The following is a 19,787-nucleotide window of genomic DNA, read 5'->3' as shown; positions in this document are numbered from 1 at the left end:
GCCTGGGTCAGCAGATCATCACTGTGCTCCACAGGGCACTGTTCAGGCTGAGCTTCGGTGGGGACAGCAGGAGCCTGCCTTCTGGAAACCCAGGTCTGTTTCCAGGTCACAGCCCATGGCATGCAGGGTGCTGGTACCACCTTGGAAGGTGGCTTCCCTCTCTAGCAGTGTGTCCTTTTATAGAGGTGGCCTTTGGCTTATCCCTGGCTAGCGCTGATCCCAGGTGGCACAGGGCATCAGGGCAGATGGTCAATGCAGGTACCAGGAGTATGTCTGCCTACATCCTGGGTCACCTTCTCCAGGAACCCTTCCCTGCCCACCCTGCCACCTGGGGCTCTCCTGTGGTCCCTATCCTGTGCATAGTTTCAGATGGCCCTTGAGGGACCAAGATGGGGAAGCCCCTTAAAGCAAGAGGCAAAGGGGTAGCTGACATAGTGGCTCCTTCTTGGAAGGCATGGAGCTGCTCTTAGGGTGGCCTGGTTGTCCCCTCCTATGAAGTTCTCCCAGACCTCGAGGGCTGAGGTCTCGTGATAGGTTCTGAATGGCTCCCCAATCTGGACCTCTGCCTAGAACACCAGGTCATTTGTTCCTTCCATAAACAAGCGGGAGCTTCTTGGTGCCAGGCCTGGGTGGGAGGTGGGGTATGGGTGGGGCCCAGTGCTAGGTTCCCCCTCCCTTTAGGGATGCCTTCCCTGAGCTGGGCACATAGCCAAGGGGGTTGGGAAGAGCCTGGGGTTAAGGAGCCTGTTTTGTGAGGGGTTGCACCCTTGGAACTGTGCGGCACAGGGGTGTAAGAGCTTTGGATGACTTCCTAGGGACTGGTGTGGGTGGAGCCTGCTAGGGTCTCCCCTTCTGGCCCCAGAGATGGGTTACTCTGGGAGGGCTCCAAGAAGGCTCTGGATGTGTTATATATAGACTTCTCCGAAAGGCTTGGGGCCCTGCCAGCTGTAGCAGGTGCCCCCAGGATTAGCTAGAGGCCCCAGCATGCTGGTGTGTGTGTGTGTGTGTATGTGTGTGTGTGTGTGTGTGTGTGGTGTCACTTGGAGCCCCGGTTGCAGCCCTGGCTGGTGCAGCATCTCAGACATTGCTGGGCCTGTCACTAACAAACCCTTTTCTAGACAACTGGTGGGCCACCAGGGATGGTTTAATGTGCTTTCTCTTACCCACCTGGGATTGGGACCAGTAGGGTCTCTGGGGGCGGGCAAATCTCCAATCATGGTCCAGCTTCCTGGTTGGGTGACTTGGAGCATCTACTCAGTATGTTACGTTGCTGGAGGCTGGTGCCTTGTGGAGGGTTCAGGATCTGCTGTCAGGATGGGAACTAGTGGAACAGCTGAGACCATGGGTCTGGTCAGCAACAATGCCGTTAACCTGCCGGATTTATAAGGGTGGTATATTCTGGGGATCTTAAGTGGCTGCCTAGCTTTCTGGGGGTGAGCCAGGATGGGGCTGCAATGGTATGCTCCAGCCTGGACATTATCAGTCCTGCTTACCTGGGCCAGGGGAGAATGGGGGATAGTAGGCTCTGCTGTGCAAGGCTGGCTAATGAGACTTCTCTCTGGGAATATTAGGGGCATGCCCTCCCCTGGCTCAGGTCCAGCCTTTCAGGGACCATTCCTCTCCCCAGCACCAACTACTGATTGCAAGGCCAGGCCTCTATCTGGGAGCCGGGCTTGGGCCAGGGTTCCCAGCAAGGCACGGCCTCTGGGGATTCTGTGAGCCGGAACTCAAGCCCTGCTCCAGAAGGCTCCCAGGGCGGTGCAGCCACTGGGGCAGGTGCGGACTGACATCTGTCTCCATTCTTGGGCGGGAGGGCACAGGGTTCCTGCCTGGGATGCCCCAGGACAGAACCAGGACTCCGTCTGGTCAGTGGAGCCCAGGAGAAGATCCTGCTCAGGGGATGCCCTGGAAGGCTTCAGGAGAGCTGGGTGGGTGTCAGTTCCCTTGGAGATGAGCCTGTGTAGAGTCGGCTCCCATTTCTTGTGTGTGCGAGTGTGCGTAGGTTCAGTGCTTCAGGTTCTTCAGCTGTAGTCTGGGAGTGGTGGCTCTTAAGGTGAAGTGTGGGCTAGTGCGGCTGAGCACACAGTAGCTGTTAAGTGTGTGCATATGAAGCTGGAGAGCTGGAAGGATTCCTCCTGGCTTGTGGCCCCTCTGCAGAGGGAGGTCTCCTACCCAGCAGGATGCAGAGGGGATGGCAGGCGGGTCCGCGGTGGTCCTCTCCCTTCCTCCTTCCTCTTCCTCTGCTGGCCGCGCCTTTGTTTGCGTGCTATCTTTAGGCAGCAGGTGCGGGAGCTGCTGTGAGTCGGGTCGCCCGCCGGTCACCGCCCCCCCACGTGACGCCGGGCGCTATAAATAGCTAGGCCGCGGGCGGCGGGCATCCGCCCGGAGCCGGCGCCGCTGCGGAGGGCGCGCGCGGGTCCCGGCCCGGCCGGCCGGCGCATGGAGGCGGCCGCACGCCTGCGGGCGCGGGTGAGCCGGGCTGCGGGCGGCGGGGACCCGGCCTCGAGGACGCTCCCTAACCCTAACCCTACTGGGATGGGCCCTGCACGGGATGGCGGCTCCCTGGCGGGCTGGGTGGGAAGTCCCGCTGAGGTCGGGGAGCTGTGTGCCCTCCCCACGCCCCACTATGGGTCCTTGGGGTCCCCAGCCCATCCACGGAGCAGTCTTGCCTGTCTTGACAGCACAGACCCCTGAACTGTGACCCCTGACTCCTAAGTGTCACACAGGGTCCCATTTAGGTCCCTTCTGAAGCTAGATGCACTCCTACCCCATCACTCGAGGGTGTGGCTTCTGATTACCTCTGTGTCTTTTTTCCCCCTGGGGTTCAAGTGTTTCCGATTACTAGACTCGATGTTGAGAAAACCTGGGTGTCTGGACGGCCGGGGCTGGCCAGGGTCCAGAGATGGTCCTTCCACGCCCCTCTGTCCCATGTCCTCCTCTGGCAAACAGGGACAAAAATGGGTCTTGAAAAACATGCCGGTTCTGGGAGCAGCTGAGGGCTTAAGATACTGCTAGAGGAGGCTGGGCGGGGATAGAGAAGGGCCCAGGTCATAGTAGGGTCCTTAAGCACGAGGGGTGGGGAGGGTGTGGTGGCTTGACTGAGTGCCTGTTGAGGCAAGGTGAGCTCAGCTTCTGTTCACACCTAGAGCTGCTGGGATAGGGGTGTAGGTAGCCGGTGGGCCCACAAGCCTTGGGTCAGGCCTGTTAGAATGCAGTAGAGGCAGGACACCCCCGCCCCCTTGTTCTCCGGGCTTCTCAACCCCATAGAAGTGATGTGTCCAGCTGGGTGTGGTGGCAGATGCCTTTAGTTGTAGCACTCGGAAGGCCCAGCCAGGTGGATCTCTGTGAGTCTGAGGTCAGCCTGGTCTACAAAGTGCGGTCTAGGAGGCAAGACAGGGACAGAGAAACACTGTCTCCAGAGGGGGTGAGGGGAGTGATGTGTTGACAGAGGGGCTCCTTTTTTGGAGGACAGCCACCATGTGGTTGAGTCTGGGTAGACTCAGGCATGCTGTGGGCATGCCCCTCTTTGCCTACACTTAGGGGTGTGGCCCAGACTGCAGTGAACTGTGCATGTATTATAAGATGCAGTTCAGCCTGGTGCCACCTATACATCTGGACCCCTGGCTCCATCCCGTCAGGCCTGGGGGGAGCATGATAGGTGGTCCAGGCTTCCTTTTCTCAGATGTGGCTTCTGTTGCCCCTAGAATCTTACAACCCAGCCCCAACCCCTGCAAGTAGCTGGTAGGTGCGGTTAGCTCTACAGGAGCCTGCCAGTGTTCTCTGACTCCCTGGGGCCTTCTCTTCTTTTCTCCTGCACACACAAGGGCATTGCAGTGTGCACACATGGGATGTTCATCTCAGTAGGGCCCGGGTGTTTGTGTCATAGCATGAGAGAAGCCTCTCCTTGCTTACAGCGGGCTAGTCGTGGCTCCGCATGCACAGGGCGTTGAGAACCTGGCCTGCTCAAGCAGGCACAGGACTCCTTTCTGCCCTCCTCCAAGGTGCCCCTCTATCTTAGCCCTTTCAGAATGGTGGCAGGGACTAGCTGTGAGCCATGGCACTGACTTGGAGTGGAGTGCTGAGCTGTTCTCAGGTGTAGAAGGTAGCAAGGGAGGATTCTGCGCTATCCAGTACAGCCGAGCCTTGGACGGTGGGGCCTGTGCCCGAAGCTTGGGGCCAGAGACCAGGGTCTTATGCTGGGCTGAGGCTCCAAGAGCCTGGTTTGCTTGGTGGGCAGCTGGAGAAGGGAGAGCTGGGGCCAAGGCAGAGAGGTAAGAGGTACGGGCAGATCTCTTCCAGATGCGATCCAGGAGGGGCCTTCCTTCCAGAAAGATGAATGCTGGGTGGGGGATGGGCTGAGTCCAGGGGCTCAGGCTCTATTAACTACTGGATCATAGCCCAAGGGACTATGGTGCCCTCTTTTTCAACCTTCATCGTGTAGGTGGGAACCAGGTCCAGAGAGGACAGTGACATGCCCGAGGTCTCCCAGGCCGTCCTGGAGGTGGCAGGGAGTTAGCTGTTCTTTGGGGTCCTTGCAGAGGATAAGGTGGAGTCAACGGGTCGAGGTCGATGTCCTCCAGTAGTGCCCTTCCCCTGGGTCCTGTCAACAGTGTGACTCCCTTCCTGGCCACCTGTGCTGTCACCTCCTTGGCATGAGCCTGGCAGCTGGCCCCTTGGCCTGTGGTCTCTTGCAAGGCAGAACGTCTTGTTTACCTCTAGTGCCTGACAAGTCCCTGTAAGTTGTGGCTGTGGGTAGAGATTTCAGAAAGCCCGAGGGGCGGCAATTGAGGCCACTCAGCCCCTTGTCCCTCTGGCAGTACCCACTGTCCCTGAGACCTGCCCTTGCAGAACGATCCGAGCTTAATATTGTGCTGTGGCTAGCAGTCCCAAGAGAAGGACCACTGCCCTTATGGGCTGTGAGATGGGGGACCTGGCTTCTGCTGCTGTAGGTGTACTCTGCTTGTGGGGTTCACATGCTCCTGGGGTGAGCCCTGATACCCTCTTCACTCTATCTCGGTGGCTATATATGGCTCTCTTGTCACCACAGGGGCCTGGGGTAGCCCAGGCAGGAGCTGTCTGTCTGTTCTTCTGGGTTTCACATGGAGAATCTGAGGACCTCCCATTTCTTTCTCCCCTCCTATAGATTGTGCCTTCTGAAGACCAGGGTGGGATTGATGGAGAAGCCCCAGGAGGGCAGCTCTGACTACTGCCGTTCCCAACACCGTGGGTGCTGCCGCTGAGGAGGCCTGTGTACCTCTGGCCCTCACCATTGCCCTTGCCTCCCAATGGCCTCTGCTGCCAGGCCGGAGGCCAGCACTGCTGCCTGAGCCCGCTGCCCCTCTTCAGGACTTGCCGTTCCCTGATGGGGTAACGTGACAGACCGGATCAGAGGCTGCCTGCCCACCACGGCCCAGGGCCGCCAGAGTTTGGTTGAGTTCAAGTTCATTTTCCCTTTGGTCCTGACTGCTGGGGCCCAACTCTGACCAAAGGGGACACTCCTCCGTCCACCCATGCAGAGAGGGTGTCTCCAGCGACGGCCCCATAGAGGACACTGCTCTGCGGCCGGAGTCACCAACCCGAAGTTCTCTCTGCTTAGTTTTTTTCGTTGTTGTTATTTTTATTTTGACTCCTTGTAACTTCTCCACTCTGAGGGACAGGACTTTGGAGCTGCCCATCTTGCTGCGGGGTGGGGGAGGGGTGTGTTTGTTTCTTTTCTTTTTTAGAATTGGGTTTTTTTGGAATTATCCGCCACGAGGCAGCTTCCTCTCCCTCTCCCAAGTATTTGCACAATATTTGTGCGGGGTGTAGGGGCGAGGTTTTAAGAAGTCTTTTCTTTGTGGACAAGCACGGGGATCTCACTGGACTTGGTGTGGGGGGCTGGGGGACCCCCCGTGCAGCCCTTGCTGGCTAGTCCCCTCTGGGTCCCCGGAGGAGGCATGGCCCGCATGAACCGGCCTGCCCCTGTGGAGGTGAGCTACCGACACATGCGCTTCCTCATCACCCACAACCCCAGCAATGCTACCCTGAGCACGTTCATCGAGGTGAGTGGGCCTTCAGGGCCGGGTGGGTGTCCTGCACAGCTCAGGGTGCGATGGGTGCTCACGATCAGATGGCTTTCCTGGAGGGCTGTCAGCATCCGTGCTTAGGGGGAATGGACATTGTCTAGGCTGTGGTTGTCCAGACCCTGGGTGACCTTAGCCTCTGCAGAGACAGAGCAAATAAAGAGGCTGAGGAGGGAGGGGTTGACGGGGAAATGGCTCTGAGACAGGCAGATTGGAAGAAGGACTGAGAGAGCTACCCTGTGGCTAGGCCAGCCCACAAGCTTAGGTGTTAGGAAGCTTTAGGGAACAGAGAGTGACAGTCTGTGGAGGTGACGTGTGGAGAGTCCACAAATGTTTGTGGTCTGTGGCCACCCTCACTTCACCCCTAGATGTGACCAGGTAATTTTTTCTGAGCCTGGGTGGGGGAATATAGCTGGGGGGGGGTGCTGTCAGCATGGCCTCACTGGGGACCCTGGGCAGGGCTCCTTACTGCAGATCTGGAGCTGCTTGCAGAGGCTGCAGCTGGATGCTGAGCCATTGGTGGAATGGACTTTTGTGGCTTTACATTCTTAGTCCTTTTCTCTGTGGCACGAGCAAAGCCCCATGGGCTCATGGGTATCAAGACAGGGATGACCGCATAGAGGAAGACAATGGACACCCGAAGTCAGAGAACCTGGGCCCTGGACACATAGCTGGGTGCTATGCCAGAGAAGACTGCCGACTCTCAGTTGAGAACCTTTGTGACAGTAGAGGCTGACGAAGGGCTAGGAAAACAAAACAAGACAAAAACCAAAACAAACAAAAACAAACTACCACGAGTGACCAGGACAGGGGCTCGCTCGGTGTGTGACCAGAATGAGGGTTTCGCAATCAAAGTCAAGGCTCACTGTATCACCAGGGTCAGGGACCACATGACAAGCATGATTAGGGTTCAGGGTATGAGCAGAGTTGGGCCTGAGGCCTGAGCTGGCTTTCTCCTTGATGGACTCTGAGGCATCCCATGGTCTCTGAGGTGGACCCTCCCTCTTTTTTTTGGTTTTTGATTTTTTTGTTTTGTTTTTTTCTTGCACTCTCAAAATAGTTGGGTCTTGGCCTTGCTGTGTCTGTTGTTCCTATCACATGGCCAGCCAGACCATCATCCCTCACCACTCCCAAAATATCCACTGGGGGCAGGTAGGTGGGGGCCAGTCCTGCTTGTGGCTGTGGGTATAAATACTCCACATTGGCTGTGAGCTGAGTGAACTTTTCTCTGGAGGAACGGGGCTTCCCCCGTGGTATTTGAGCGGTGCCACCCAGCTGGCGCTGGGGTTCCAACTCCTGTGGTCTGCTTGCTGGACACTCGGAAGGGACTCTGTGGGACCCACCCATGAAGCTCAGGAAGGGGTCTATCTGAGGCCTGGGCTACCCTGCCGGGGACCTAGTGCTTTATCTGGAGACCCAGGCTTTGCAGTCAAGACCCTTTGTCCTAGGTGCTGCAGGGGTGAGAGGGACAGGAGGGGCTTGAATCACAGCGGCTGAGCTGTGTGTGGCACAGGTGGGACAGGGACAGGTGACCCCGAAGCACCACCAGGCTACCCTGTTAGTCGCTAAGCATCCAAGCCCACCTGTTGATTTATGAAATCTGCTTGTCTCAGAAAGCAGCTTGAGGGGACACAGCTCTGTTTAGGAATTCTAGAGGGTAGGTCTGTGGGGACTCAGCACAGGTAGAGGCCTGGGCTGGAGGCCGTCCTGGGTTCTGAACTGTCCCCCGACCCCCCATCTCTTTCTTTCTGCCCTAGGACCTGAAGAAGTACGGGGCTACTACCGTGGTGCGCGTGTGTGAAGTGACCTATGACAAGACCCCCCTGGAGAAGGATGGCATCACTGTTGTGGTGAGGGACATGTGGTTCTGGGCCCTGTGGCTGCCCTAAGCAAGGTCTGGGCAGTAGATTTGGGCCTCTCCTGCCACCCGATCCATCCTGAGCTCTCTATCTGTGCCTGTGCTGGTGTGGGGGACAGATGACTGTGAGAAAGTCATTAGCCCTGTACCCATCTTCCCTGACTAGCCCTGAGGTGAGGTGACACACCCTTGGTGCTATTGGCTATTCTAAGCCCTTGGCTTATCTGCGCTGGGGCCTGTGGGTCCTACCAGGTGCTCCAAGCCTATTGCAGCATGTAGCCCTGTAACCTCTGTGTGGTTCCTTTTTGGAGCAATTGAGGCTTGGAGTCAGACATTCTCTTAGACCCCAGCAAAGAGACAGGAAAGCTTGCCTGGGGAGTGCCATTCCCCTAATGGTGGTGATTTCTCTCACCTGCTGGGTGTATTTGGCACTGTGGGTTGAGGCTTGAGCCCTGATAGCCCTGGAGACCCTGACAGCCCATGGAGACCCTGTTGCACAGATGAGGTTGGGGCTCAGCCTGTGCCTGCCTGGCTCCCCTATGGCTCCCAGGGGGCCTCTCTTGAGCCTCTCATCGCCTGCCATGTGGGAGCCTGTCTCCTGGCAGCATTGCGTCCCTGGAGACCCTGTGCAGAGGCCGTGGGTAGGGATCCTAGCTGCTGTTTCCCTGGCTTCCTTACCCTGGGGGCTCGGCTAAGGGGAGGAGGAGCAACTTTATGGAGCTGGGCCTAGTGCGTGGAGGGTCAGAGGAGAGACAGCCACAGGGGCCACCTCTAGCCTGGCCTGTTACAGTTCCCTGGGACAAGGCCTATCTTCTCAATGCAGAACCTGGATGAGCCAGGCCTCTCGAGCAGCAGATCCTGGCTGACTGTGCAGAGGCCCTGGTGCCCAGTCCTCAGCACAGTAGTGACTCTAGTTTACTCCACTGTGAGGACACTGTGTCAAACGGGGCCCTATATCCACTGCCTGGCAGTTTGTAGAGGAAGAACTTGGGCTCTCTCAGGCCTGGGAGGAATCCTGCTGACCCCTTCCTGTGAGATCCTGTAGGCCACTCGGAGCTTCACGGGCCTCCCATAACGTGGTTGTTTAGGGGAATGTGAACATGAGATGAAGGTATATATCAGCATCTCTTAGTGCAAGGTTGCCCCAGCGGACCTCCTTCCTCTGTCACAAGAGGGACTTGGGTTAGACTCAGGACAGATGCTTAAACTGGTGGTGGCCTCCCAGAGCTGTGCTGTTTGGAGGCAGAGACCCCGAGAACTTTCTCTATCATTTAGCACCTGAGGACCCCATGTTGGTTCACCCATTGGTACCAATAGGTTCAAGATGGATTCCTTCTCCATCTTCCCCACACCATTTCCCAGCATACCCTGAGCTGGAGCCTTCTCCGTATGGGCTAGCCTCCACTACCCACCTGGAACTAAGGGACAGGGGAAGGGAAGCTAACATCCCTTAGGGCAGGTCCTCAGGCCTCTTCCTCTGCAGGACTGGCCCTTTGATGATGGGGCGCCCCCTCCTGGCAAAGTGGTAGAGGACTGGCTGAGCCTGCTGAAGGCCAAGTTCTACAATGACCCGGGCAGCTGCGTAGCTGTGCACTGTGTGGCGGGCCTGGGAAGGTGAGTGACAGGTGGGGCTCATGTTGCTGTCGGAGGCTCCGCTTGTGCCCCTGTGGTCTAACTTCATGGCTTTGTGCATTTGGATGTGGGCCACATCCGCTCTACCCAAGACACCCGGGGTCCCTGGGCAAGGTCTTTCTTTCACAGCCTGGCAGGGAGGGCTTCCTGCTCTGATCCAGTCACTGCACCTCATGCAGGAAAAGAGCTGCCGCAAAGACATCCTGGTCATCCAGGCTTGACTCCTGCTTGAGAGAGTCACAGCTGCCCACACTAGATGGAAGTGAGCCAGGCAGGAGAGCATTTGCTGACACCCCTATTGCAGGAGGCCTGTGGTGTGTGTGTGTGTGTGTGTGTGTGTACTCATTCAGTATGCTCATAGTTCTTTTTCTAGGTGCTTAGGCATAGAGAGGTTGTCTGCGTCCCCTCTGGTTGAATAGGAGGGATCAGACTAGAGCAGATAGTTGGGCTGTCTGGAGTCTGAACCCTCCAAGGGCAGCTGAGGGAATTGGGGGGGGGGTCCAGTCATGCCCTCCATGCCCTGTATCATTGTCAGGTGGTATGAGGCAGGGGATGAGAAGGGGTGCGGGGTCTCAGGTAGCCTCAGCTCTGCTTGTTCCTGCAGGGCCCCAGTGCTCGTGGCTCTTGCCCTCATCGAGAGTGGGATGAAGTACGAGGACGCCATCCAGTTCATCCGACAGTGAGTAGCCAGTGGGTGGGCGTGGCACTTAGCGAATCTGTGGCGGGTCTTAGGCTGTCCCCACGGCCTTTCCTCGCCCCTCACTTCTCACTTCGGTAGCCATTCCTGCAAAGTCCCCCCTCTCTCTATCCCTCCCTGGATGCCCTCAGGCTGGTACCTCCTCGTGGTATGGTGGCCTTCCTGGTAGACCCCCATCTTCCTGATCTTCTGGGCAAGGACAGTTCAGCTGATGCTGTACCCATTGCCTGTGGCATATGTGTGTGCGTGCGCGTGTGTGACATGTTCATGTGTAGGCACCTCTCTGCTGCCTGAAATAGGCACAGCCATCTCTTGTCTTCCTGGGGCAGGCCCGGTATGGCTGTAGTAGTATCGCCTACTAGCCTGCAGGTGTCCGTAGGGGAGCCTGGGCTATGCAGACTGGTATACACTCACAGTTCTCTTGTGCTGGATGGCTAGGGTGAGATGCACTCCCCAGCCTTCATGAAACCCAGGCTCCCCTGCTTTCTCCCAGAGTGCCAGCTTAGCCTACCTCCTGTGGGACTGTCCACTCAAGGCCACACAGATAAGGCACTCCTAGCCCTCCAGGGTCTGGAGCTACCCAGGGCAGGCAAGGTGTCCAGGCCAGGCTTTATGTCTCTCTGTCTGTCCTTGTCTGCAGGAAGCGCCGTGGGGCCATCAACAGCAAGCAGCTCACCTACCTGGAGAAGTACCGGCCTAAGCAGAGACTGAGGTTCAAAGACCCACACACGCACAAGACCAGATGCTGCGTCATGTAGCTCAGGCCCTGGCCCTGTACCTCATTACATCTGTGTCTAAGGAGTCCAACGGCTACGTGCGTCCCTGCTCTGTCCCCATCTGTACCCACGACTGTCTTTCTGAAGCTGTCCCTGGACCCTCTGCCAGTCCTGTCCAACCCCTGTCCCCCACCCCCCACTGCCCAGGCCTTCCCCCTGGCCTGTGTATTGTAGGTGGGAGTTTTTAAACCACTGGGCCCAATGCCTCAGCAGTGTGGCCCTCACCCTAACCTTTTTCCAGCACCTTTGTTACCAGGTGCTCTGGACTCTCAAGGCAATAAATCAGGAGCTGTGGATGTGTGTGAAGAGTCGTATAGAGCCGGGGAATGGGGTGTGGATCCCGGGAGGCCATGGTCTCCATCTCTTCTGTCCTATTGATGATGCTGCTGCTGCTGCTGCTGCGGTGGCGTGCCTCCATGGCGCCCTCTGGTGGCCATCCCGTGCTCTGCCTCCCTGACTTGTTCTACAAGTTCTTGACACAAAAATCAGCACTGAGCCACAGCTTGGACTGGTGACAGTCGGAGGTTGGAACATTAGGAGGTGAGACTGACCACCTCTGCAGGACAGAGTAGGGGTCACTTGGAACTTTCAGTGGCCTCCACCCCCGACCTTCATGCAACCAGAGGTGTGGGGTGCAGGTGGATCTGAGTGTGGATGGCCTTAGGTGACATGGGTCTGCCTAGGACCTCCTCATCCTGCTTATAAGTTCTGAGCAGTGGGCTGACTCTTCCCTTAGCTGAGGAAAGGGTATCATGAGGGACAGGGCTGGCTATATGTGTGTCTTAGTTAGGGTTTTATGAACAGACACCGGGACCAAGGCAACTCTTAAAAGGACAACATTTAGTTGGGGCTGCCTTACAGGTTCAGAGGTTCAGTCTGCCATCATCAAGGTGGGAGCATGGCAGCATTCAGGCAGGCATGGGGCAGCTGTAGCTGAGAGCTCTACACCTTCATCTGAAGGCTGCTAGTGGAAGACTGACTTCCAGGGAGCTAGAATGAGGGCCTTAAAGCCCATGCCCACAGTGACACACTTACTCCAACAAAGTCAGACCTCCAAATGGTGCCACTCCCCAGGCCAGTCATATTTAAACAGTGACAATATGTCAGTGTGGATGTGCTGGCTGTCTTACAGCACTGACATACTTAGGACGTGATCCTCAGGCCTTTGCAGACCCAGTCCCCTCTGTGCCCAGAACAGAGATCCAGGGCGCCTCTCACTGGTACCTGCTGCCTGCTTGGATCATTCCCTCTTCAAGTCCCACCTAGCTCTGGACTAGATCCCAGAAACCATCTGGGCCCACGTAGACTCCCAGCAATCCCTGTTCCTGCCTGTCCCAGTAGGGAGTGACAAGGTGCAGCCAAACTCAGTAATGGTGACCTTGTGTGGGCTGGAAACTCACTTACCCCGGTGGCATATTTGCACCGGGGTAAGTTTTTGTTTTTGTTTTTGTTTTAGTCTGCCAAGCTTTTTTTTTTTTAAGATTTATTTATTTATTTTATGTATGTGAGTACATTGTAGCTGTACAGATGGTTGTGAGCCTTCATGTGGTTGTTGGGAATTGAATTTAGGACCTCTGCTTGCTCTGGTCAACTCTGCTAATTCCGGTTAGCCAATCTCTCTCAGTCCTTGCTTGCTTCGGCCCAAAGATTTATTTATTATATATAAGTACACTGTTGCTGTCTTCAGACACACCAGAAGAGGGCGCCAGATCTCATTACCGGTGGTTGTGAGCCACCATGTGGTTGCTGAGATTTGAACTCAGGACTTTCGGAAGAGCCATCTCGCCAGCCCCAAGCTTTTTTTATTTTTATTTTTTAAATCCTTAAAATTTTAAAAACTTATTTATTTGATGTATGAGTGCTCTGCTGCAAGTAAATCCACATGCCAGAAGAGGGCATCACATCTCCTTATACGTGGTCTTGAGTCACCACGTGGTGGCTGAGAATTAAACTCAGGACCTCTAGAGGGGCAGCTACTGTTCCTAACCACTGAGCCATCTCACCAGCTCCTGCTGTCCAAGTTTTAAGCATAATGTCACTGTCCTGAGAAGCAATAGTCTAGGGGCTGGGAGAGAGATGGTGTTGGGGATGCAACCAACTGAGGGCATGCAGGGTCTACCTAGCAGAGACTTCGTAAGGCCCAGGGGATGTAGTGTGGAGGCTCTTGGGTGGCAGGCACAGAGCCCAGAGTAGGAAGGCTAGCTAGAGCGTCCCTTGGTAGATCTGGCCAGTCTAGTGAGTTCTGAAAATGACAGGCTGTGATGAGAGATTCTCTTAAGCTCTGGGCCTACAGGGCCTGTCTGCCATTTTTTTCTTTCTTCCATTTTTTTTTTTTTTTGGTTTTTCGAGACAGGGTTTCTCTGTATAGCATTGGCTGTCCTGGAACTTACTCTGTAGACCAGGCTGGCCTTGAACTCGGAAATCCACCTGCCTCTGCCTCCCAAGTGCTGGGATTAAAGGCGTGCGCCACCACGTCCCTGCTCTGTCTGCCATTTCTTAAATAGGGACTGAGGCTGAGGGGGAGGGTCTGCCTGAGAAGGGATGGGCAGGGGGCGGGGGAGGGGGCTCTCAGGGAGTTAGGTACCCTCTTCTGGACTCTTGGGCTTTTTCTGGGGCTGGCTGGTAGGTCCTGCTGGAGGAAGATGCTGCCCTGGATAGAGAGGCCTGCGGTGATGCTAGTCACTTCTACGGGCTCCACAGCCCATGTAGAGCTCTCACCTCTGGACTCTGGAAGACCCTCCTTTCAGGCCCCGCTCCTCCGCTCAGCGGTGGACATTATGGCCTGGGCTCCGGTCATGTGGAGTCGATCCCACCCCTGAGCTATCATCAGCAGAGTCTACCACAGAGCTTCCAGGTTGTCCCCGCCCAGCCTCTCCTTGTCTGTCACTGCCTGTGTCCTGGAGTCTTGCCAGCATCTTCTAAGGGCTTGGCTTGGGCACAGCAGAGGGCTCAAGGGTGGCAGGCAGGAAGCTGGCAGTTAGTACAGTTTTGTTTTTTGTTTTTCGTTTTGTTTTGAATCTAGATTTTTCTTTCAAGTGAAAAAAATGTTATACAGCCAAGCTCTCTGGACAGGGCTGTTCTGGGGGTCGGGGGAGGTAAAGGTAGGGAGAATGGCTCACAGTCACTTCTTGGATTTTGCTGACACCTTCCGAAAGAATGAGAGCTGTCTGGTGGTGTATTCCCAGATGCCGGGTTCTGGGTTCTTTCTGAGGTCTTTAAAAGCTTCAGGGGAGAAAGAACAAGTCAGAGGTGACCCTGGCTTGGGAGTAATCCTCCACCCCCAACTGTCCCCCAACTCTGGTTCCATCTGGGTAGGAGGCTCAGAGGGCTCTTTCTATCCATTGACCAGCATGGAGTGCCTTGGTCGGGTGGGGTCTGTTCAGGAGGTTTGGGTCCCTGTCTGTGCCACCATCTGAGATGGCCGTGCTCCAGGAAGCTGGGAGGGATGGAGACAGGCCCAAGGTGTGGGCCACTTACTGGAGGATAACAGCTGGATGTCCTTGTCATTTATCATCTGTGACACGGCCTGGGGTTGGTTGCAGGTGGTATACCCTGTGTAAGATGGAGGGAGAGTCATGGCTGTTGGGTGGGGCTGCTCAGACCCAGGCCCTCCTTCCCAGCCCCGTGGTGGGTGATGGGTGGTGGGTGGTCTGGGTGAAACGAGGGCTTCAAGCCTGGTCGGCCCATGCTGCCCACCTATAAAAAGAGCTGCCCAGGTCTTGATGTGGTGGTGACGGCTGTGCAGGCATTTGATGGCTTGTGATAGGTGGATGCTGAACTCCTCCTGGCTGCGGGTCATCTGGCCAGAGGAGAGCTCTCTTGTCACTGCCATTGGCCTCAGGGACTGTTGACCTATACCCTGCCAGCCTCACTTCCCTGGGAAGGGGATTCCATGGGGGGGTGCATCTATTTATCTCAGGCCCCCACTACTGACTCTGTACCCTGGTTCCTCACCAGGAAGGTCCAGAGGAAGTGGCGGGCACTGAGGCCGGTCTCCCAGGCTAGAGTGCAGAACAGGGTGTGCCGAGGCTGCCAACGGAGCAGCACAGCACAGCGGTAGAACGTGAACTTGGCCTGCTGCGGAGACAGCCATAGGAGGGGTCACCCACTACCCATGGGTGACTGAGCCCTGGGGTTTCCACTCCCCGAGACCACAGCTGCAGTAAGCAGCCCATCAGCCTGCTGTGCTGGTGTCTGGGAAGCTGCTCCCACCCGAGGGTCACAGTGCCCTGTGGAAGACAGGGAGATACCCAGCTCTGTCTGAGCTTGTTGGCTGCTGTTGTCCCCTCCCCCGATGTCAGGGACTCCAGAGAGTGGAGCACGGTAAGGCAGGCTGTATTCATGAATCAGCAGGCACACTGTTGGTCTGTGTCCCACCATGCTCTTCTGTAGTTGGTAGACCCACAGAGCTGGCTGGCTGAATACGGCAGTGTGTGTAGGAGGGGTTGGTGATCTGGGGAGCCCTGTGGGTAGCCCGACCTGGCTGCCCTGTCCCTTTGCCAAGACCAAAGGGCTTGCAGGTTGGCACTGACCATGACAACAGCTGGACACTGGTCCTTCAGGTGCAGGAGCAAAGGCACCATGCTCTGGCAAACTTGGGTCCGCATGCCACTCAGCTCCCTGTCTGCCACCGTCGCCACCAGATCCCCAAATAGTGACATAGCTGCTGCTCGAACTTTGTCCTGTTCCTATGGCGCAGGAACTTAGGTTCTAGTGTTTCCTAGCTTGGAGTCCTTTTATCTCCTCAGACTCCATCAGTCAGGTTCAGGGGCCCAGGGTAAGGTTGTTTCTCCTCCCTTGGACTCAGGCTTTCTCCCAGACAAGGCTTCAGGCCATCCTCACATGGAATTACCTTGTCCTCTGGTGCCCACTGTCACCCTGATCATGAAGGTAGCTGGGTGATTTATTCCCAGAGGGGTTGGACAAGTGTGACTTGGCACTCTTCAGCCATGAAGAGGGCTGAGCACCACCTGGTGGACCCTTGGCTAGATCTGGTGCACCTGTGGGCTCACAGCTTGGCAGCTGCCTTGGGTTCAGTGCCCAGGTACAGTGAGAAGGCAGAAGGGGTCCTGAGGCCCAAGGGAGGAGCGGGGAGGACCCAGGAAAGCATACCCAGCCACGCCTGGCTCTATTCTCACGTCATCAAAGAAGTAGCGGGTGTTGATAGCGATGCTGAGACTCTGTGCACCTGCACCCTGTGTGCCCAGGCGGTGCAGTACATCCGAGACCATGCCCATAATGCCTACCACCACTGCCTCATTTTTTTGGAAGAGGCCATTGAGGAAGGCTGGCAGTTGACCCTGGAGCAGGCTTTCCTATAGGGAAGGTAGTGGGCAGTGGGTGGAAGGCACAGGTCTGCCCCCTTCACCCGGCTTCACCTGGGGTACTTGACCTGAGCCTCTGCCCCTGTCTTGCCCTTGAGTCTGGGGTCTAGTCTGGTTGGGTGGGGTTGGTGAATAGATGGGTAGGTGGAAGGGTGGAGGGATGGATAGATGGATGACTCCATACATGGATAGGTGTATATATGTATGTATGTATGTATGTATGTATGTATGTATGTATGTGCATATGTATGTGTGTGTATGTATTTATGGAAAGGCAGGTGCTATGGAAGGCCAGGTGGGTGGGTTAACAGGTTAAGGAGTGAGTGCTACATTGCCTCCACCCCACCCCATTCTTAAGCACCCTCTGTGCTAGATGTAGTGCAAAGGGCTTTGTTGACCATGGTCACTCTAACGATTGGGACTGCCTTAACCTTGTGCACACATCTAAGTCTAGTGGTACTGGAGTGAAACTGGCTGATGGTCAAGGATATTTTGGGGCCTCATTAGAATTGTATTTCTGTGGTATCACCATGATCACATTTTCTCTGTGTATCTGTCTCTCCCTAGGGTAGATGAGTGGACATTTCTCTACTAGTGAGAACACTTGCGCCTATCTCAGTGTCTTCATCAGATGGAGTTCACTAACTAGTCCACAGGGTCCTGGCTTTAAGAGGGTGATGCTGCTGCTTGTGATGACTAATGGCAGTGGCTTGAGAGCTGACCATGGCCAGCATGACAATCATAGCCACCACTGGTCTCATGACCTGCCTATCACACCAAGCAGGCTCGATTTCCATCCCATTTCTCAGATGTGAATGTTGAGTGTTAAACAGGCCTTCTCACTAGAATCTGGGAAGGGGCTTATCCAGGGCCTCAGGTCTTGCTCATTATACAATGCCTGCAGTGAAGATGTGTCAGGAATTCTAGGCTCTGAACTGGAGGTGAGGTGGGGGATGCAGAATGAAGGAAGGGCAGGTCCCCCAAAGGCACTATTGCAGTCTTTCTTGCCCCAAGCTGTCCATATGGAGTATGGTTCGCTATGGTGAGAGCATAGGGCTCTTAGTTGGGAACAGAAAATTGAGGGATAAAAGACATGTGACTCTCAAGGGGAACTCTCTTTGTGCGGGGTGAAAGGTGCCATCTGCCTGGCTCCTCAGTGGGCCTCTGGAGTTGTGCAGGAGGGTCTGTCCTTCTCACGGTAAGGAGACATGTTCCTGGAAACAGGAGAGTCCTCTCCTAAAATACGTCCATTTCTGAAGATGAGGAAGCTGAGACTCAGAGTGGAAATGTCAGCGTACCAAGCGACAGAGCTAGGGTCCCAACCCACTCGGCCTTGTCCATCCCTTGATGCTTGTCCCTCTGGCTCTCACCTTCTCCGGGTGGAAGAGTATATTTCCAAGGCCCTGTAGGCTGGCCACACGGATCTCAGAGCTGGGGTCCTGGAGGCTTTGAGCCAGTACAGTCAGGGCAGCCTGTCTAGAAAGCACCTCCAACAGGGCAGGGCTATAGAGGAACTGGGGGCCCCAGAGAGCAAGGTGGCTCAGTCTTGGTCCCCTCTCTTGGTTAGCCCATGTCTTTGTTGGGGGCTCTGAGGCTTAGGCCTGTGCAGGACTTGGGGAAGGATGGTTGGCTAGTATCCCCTGGGTACCAGGGTTAAAAAGCATCTGAAACTTTTCAATGGTCAAGCCCTTCTAGGTATGGCTGGCGAAACTGGGGCCTAGAGAGGCTATTTAGCTAGCCTGGAGACGACTAACACCCTCGGTAGGCTCACGGAACATTTGAAAACAGGGCCCCAGGAGGAGCAGCTCACACGTCCTTCTGGAGCGAGAAGGAGGGGGAGGAGAGGGGGTGGAAGCATAAGACTCCTTATTTGTCTTAGACCCAGGTAGCTGGTCCCAGATATAGAAATGACCCCTCCTTCAAAGCTCTGCCTTTGCCAGAGCCTTCGGTGGTGAAGTGGCCACATTCCAGTTCTTGTTGAACCATAACTCTTGTGGCTCAAGGTTCTCAGGTGATAGTAGGTGGGGCCTGAGTTATATGTGAGCAGGATAATGCCACACCTGAATGTGGTCTGATGAGTCCATACCCAGGGCTCATTAACTCTGCTTTGGTCGTTGTAGGCAGGGAAGGGTGGAGAGACAGTCCCCCCCCCCCCAATCATACTCCCCCCTCCCGCTCTAGGCTGAGAGGTCTCAGAAGCCTCTGCAGACCTGGAAGGGGACCGTCTGGGAAGCTGTCCTCACAGGGTGAGTCAGGTGGGGATTGTCTGGGGTTGAGGCAGGTGGAGGGTGGGGGGCACATAGGCTGCGTGGGACCCTTGCCCCTTCCCTGTCTTACCTCAATGAGGAGCAGGATGGCTGTCTTCCTTTCTCGTTCCTGCTGGCTCTGCAGGTTGGGTAGCAAGTAGCCAAGGACTGCCTTGATCTGCGTGCAGTGGTTCTGCACCATGGCCCTGGGGACAGGGCCTGGTTTGTGGTTCCCGCCCATGAGTATATATCTTCTACCACTTCCCGGGCTGGCCAGGTTGGACATCCCAATATAATGGAGTAGGTATGTGTCTGTGAGCTCCTCTCCCATGTGCCAGGCCTGGGCTATGCATGGGGAAGGCAGAGGAGGAACAGCTAGAGCCCTTGTTCTTGAGGTCCTAAGACAGGGCAGATCTTGGGGAAAGAGTCTGCACTTGGTGTGTGGTGTGGGCCTCCTGTGTTCCAGAGTGTTGTAAGCACACACGTAAGTCCGAGGGATGCTGCCTTTAGGCTGCCCTCAGTGGCCTCAAATGATCCAGACAGCTCAATGGTATGGATGGCTGCGGTCCATATGCCCAGCCTCCCCTTCCCTTGCCCCACCAGTACCTGGCAAGGAGTCCCACGGCCTGCGGATAGGTGTGGATGGAGGTGAAGTATTCCCACGCGCTCTGCAGTTCCAGGTGAGCAAAGTCATGCCAGTGTCCTGTGGTGGACAGCAGGCTCTTCAGTGCCTCCAGTGATGTGCTGCAGCCAAGCAGAGAGGCCAGACTCTATTCAGAGCTGCATCAGCTGCCCACCCGAGCCGCCTGAGCCATCTCCTGCTCTGGGGATGGTTTGGTGGGGGAGGGGTTGGGCTCTTTCAGCTCTGGAGCCTGCCTCCTGCTAAGGCTCAGGGTGAGGAGGGCTGTGCTGGTCCCACAGCAGAGCACAGTTATCCCTAGGACCTGCTTATTAAAGAAAGCATTTAATTAAGGGGGGTCTTGTGATCTCAGAGAGTTAGTAGAGTCTGCGGCCGTCATGGTGGGGAGCATGGCAGCAGCCAGGCGGACATGGTGATGGAGCAGTAGCTGAGAGCTTGCATCTATGAGGCAGAGAGTGAAAGAAAGTGAGCTAACTGAGAAGAGCTTGAGTTTATGAAACCTCAAAGCCCAACCACAGTGACACACCTCCTCCAACAAGGCCACACCCCCTC

General features: G+C 55.9%; 2 protein-coding genes across 7 annotated transcripts in view; one reads left to right on the top strand and one right to left on the bottom strand.

Annotated features, from left to right (window-relative positions):
• The window catches only part of Ptp4a3 (protein tyrosine phosphatase 4A3), a 32,312-nt gene extending 20,993 nt beyond the window's left edge, over nucleotides 1-11,319 (top strand). For 2 of the 5 annotated variants that reach the window (XM_021183304.3, XM_021183305.3), the window contains exons 2-6: nucleotides 5,144-6,041; nucleotides 7,820-7,912; nucleotides 9,404-9,534; nucleotides 10,157-10,231; nucleotides 10,890-11,319. In XM_021183304.3, coding sequence (XP_021038963.1) covers nucleotides 5,937-6,041; nucleotides 7,820-7,912; nucleotides 9,404-9,534; nucleotides 10,157-10,231; nucleotides 10,890-11,007 — 522 coding nt within the window. In that variant the 5' untranslated portion in view covers nucleotides 5,144-5,936 and the 3' untranslated portion in view covers nucleotides 11,008-11,319. Of the gene's footprint in view, nucleotides 1-2,346; nucleotides 2,470-3,873; nucleotides 4,279-5,143; nucleotides 6,042-7,819; nucleotides 7,913-9,403; nucleotides 9,535-10,156; nucleotides 10,232-10,889 lie in introns of those variants that run through there. The other 3 variants (XM_021183303.3, XM_085831349.1, XM_085831350.1) reach the window with 3 other exon arrangements.
• A 2,728-nt stretch (nucleotides 11,320-14,047) lies between these two features.
• The window catches only part of LOC110311066 (maestro heat-like repeat family member 5), a 70,297-nt gene continuing 64,557 nt past the window's right edge, over nucleotides 14,048-19,787 (bottom strand). The window contains exons 22-30 of one of the 2 annotated variants that reach the window (XM_021184292.3): nucleotides 19,202-19,339; nucleotides 18,687-18,801; nucleotides 17,720-17,863; nucleotides 16,164-16,340; nucleotides 15,558-15,713; nucleotides 14,980-15,102; nucleotides 14,722-14,824; nucleotides 14,503-14,577; nucleotides 14,048-14,247 (exon numbers count right to left, since the gene is read on the bottom strand). In XM_021184292.3, the coding sequence (XP_021039951.1) occupies nucleotides 14,147-14,247; nucleotides 14,503-14,577; nucleotides 14,722-14,824; nucleotides 14,980-15,102; nucleotides 15,558-15,713; nucleotides 16,164-16,340; nucleotides 17,720-17,863; nucleotides 18,687-18,801; nucleotides 19,202-19,339 (1,132 nt within the window). In that variant the 3' untranslated portion in view covers nucleotides 14,048-14,146. The remainder of the gene's footprint in view (nucleotides 14,248-14,502; nucleotides 14,578-14,721; nucleotides 14,825-14,979; nucleotides 15,103-15,557; nucleotides 15,714-16,163; nucleotides 16,341-17,719; nucleotides 17,864-18,686; nucleotides 18,802-19,201; nucleotides 19,340-19,787) is intronic. The other variant, XM_021184293.3, reaches the window with a different exon arrangement.

The sequence above is a fragment of the Mus caroli genome, unplaced genomic scaffold (assembly GCF_978045245.1).
Source record: "Mus caroli unplaced genomic scaffold, Mus_caroli_1 scaffold_16, whole genome shotgun sequence".
NCBI classification, from domain to species: domain Eukaryota; kingdom Metazoa; phylum Chordata; class Mammalia; order Rodentia; family Muridae; genus Mus; species Mus caroli.
Note: the sequence above shows the minus strand (reverse complement) of the source record. Positions and strands in the feature narration are given on the sequence as shown.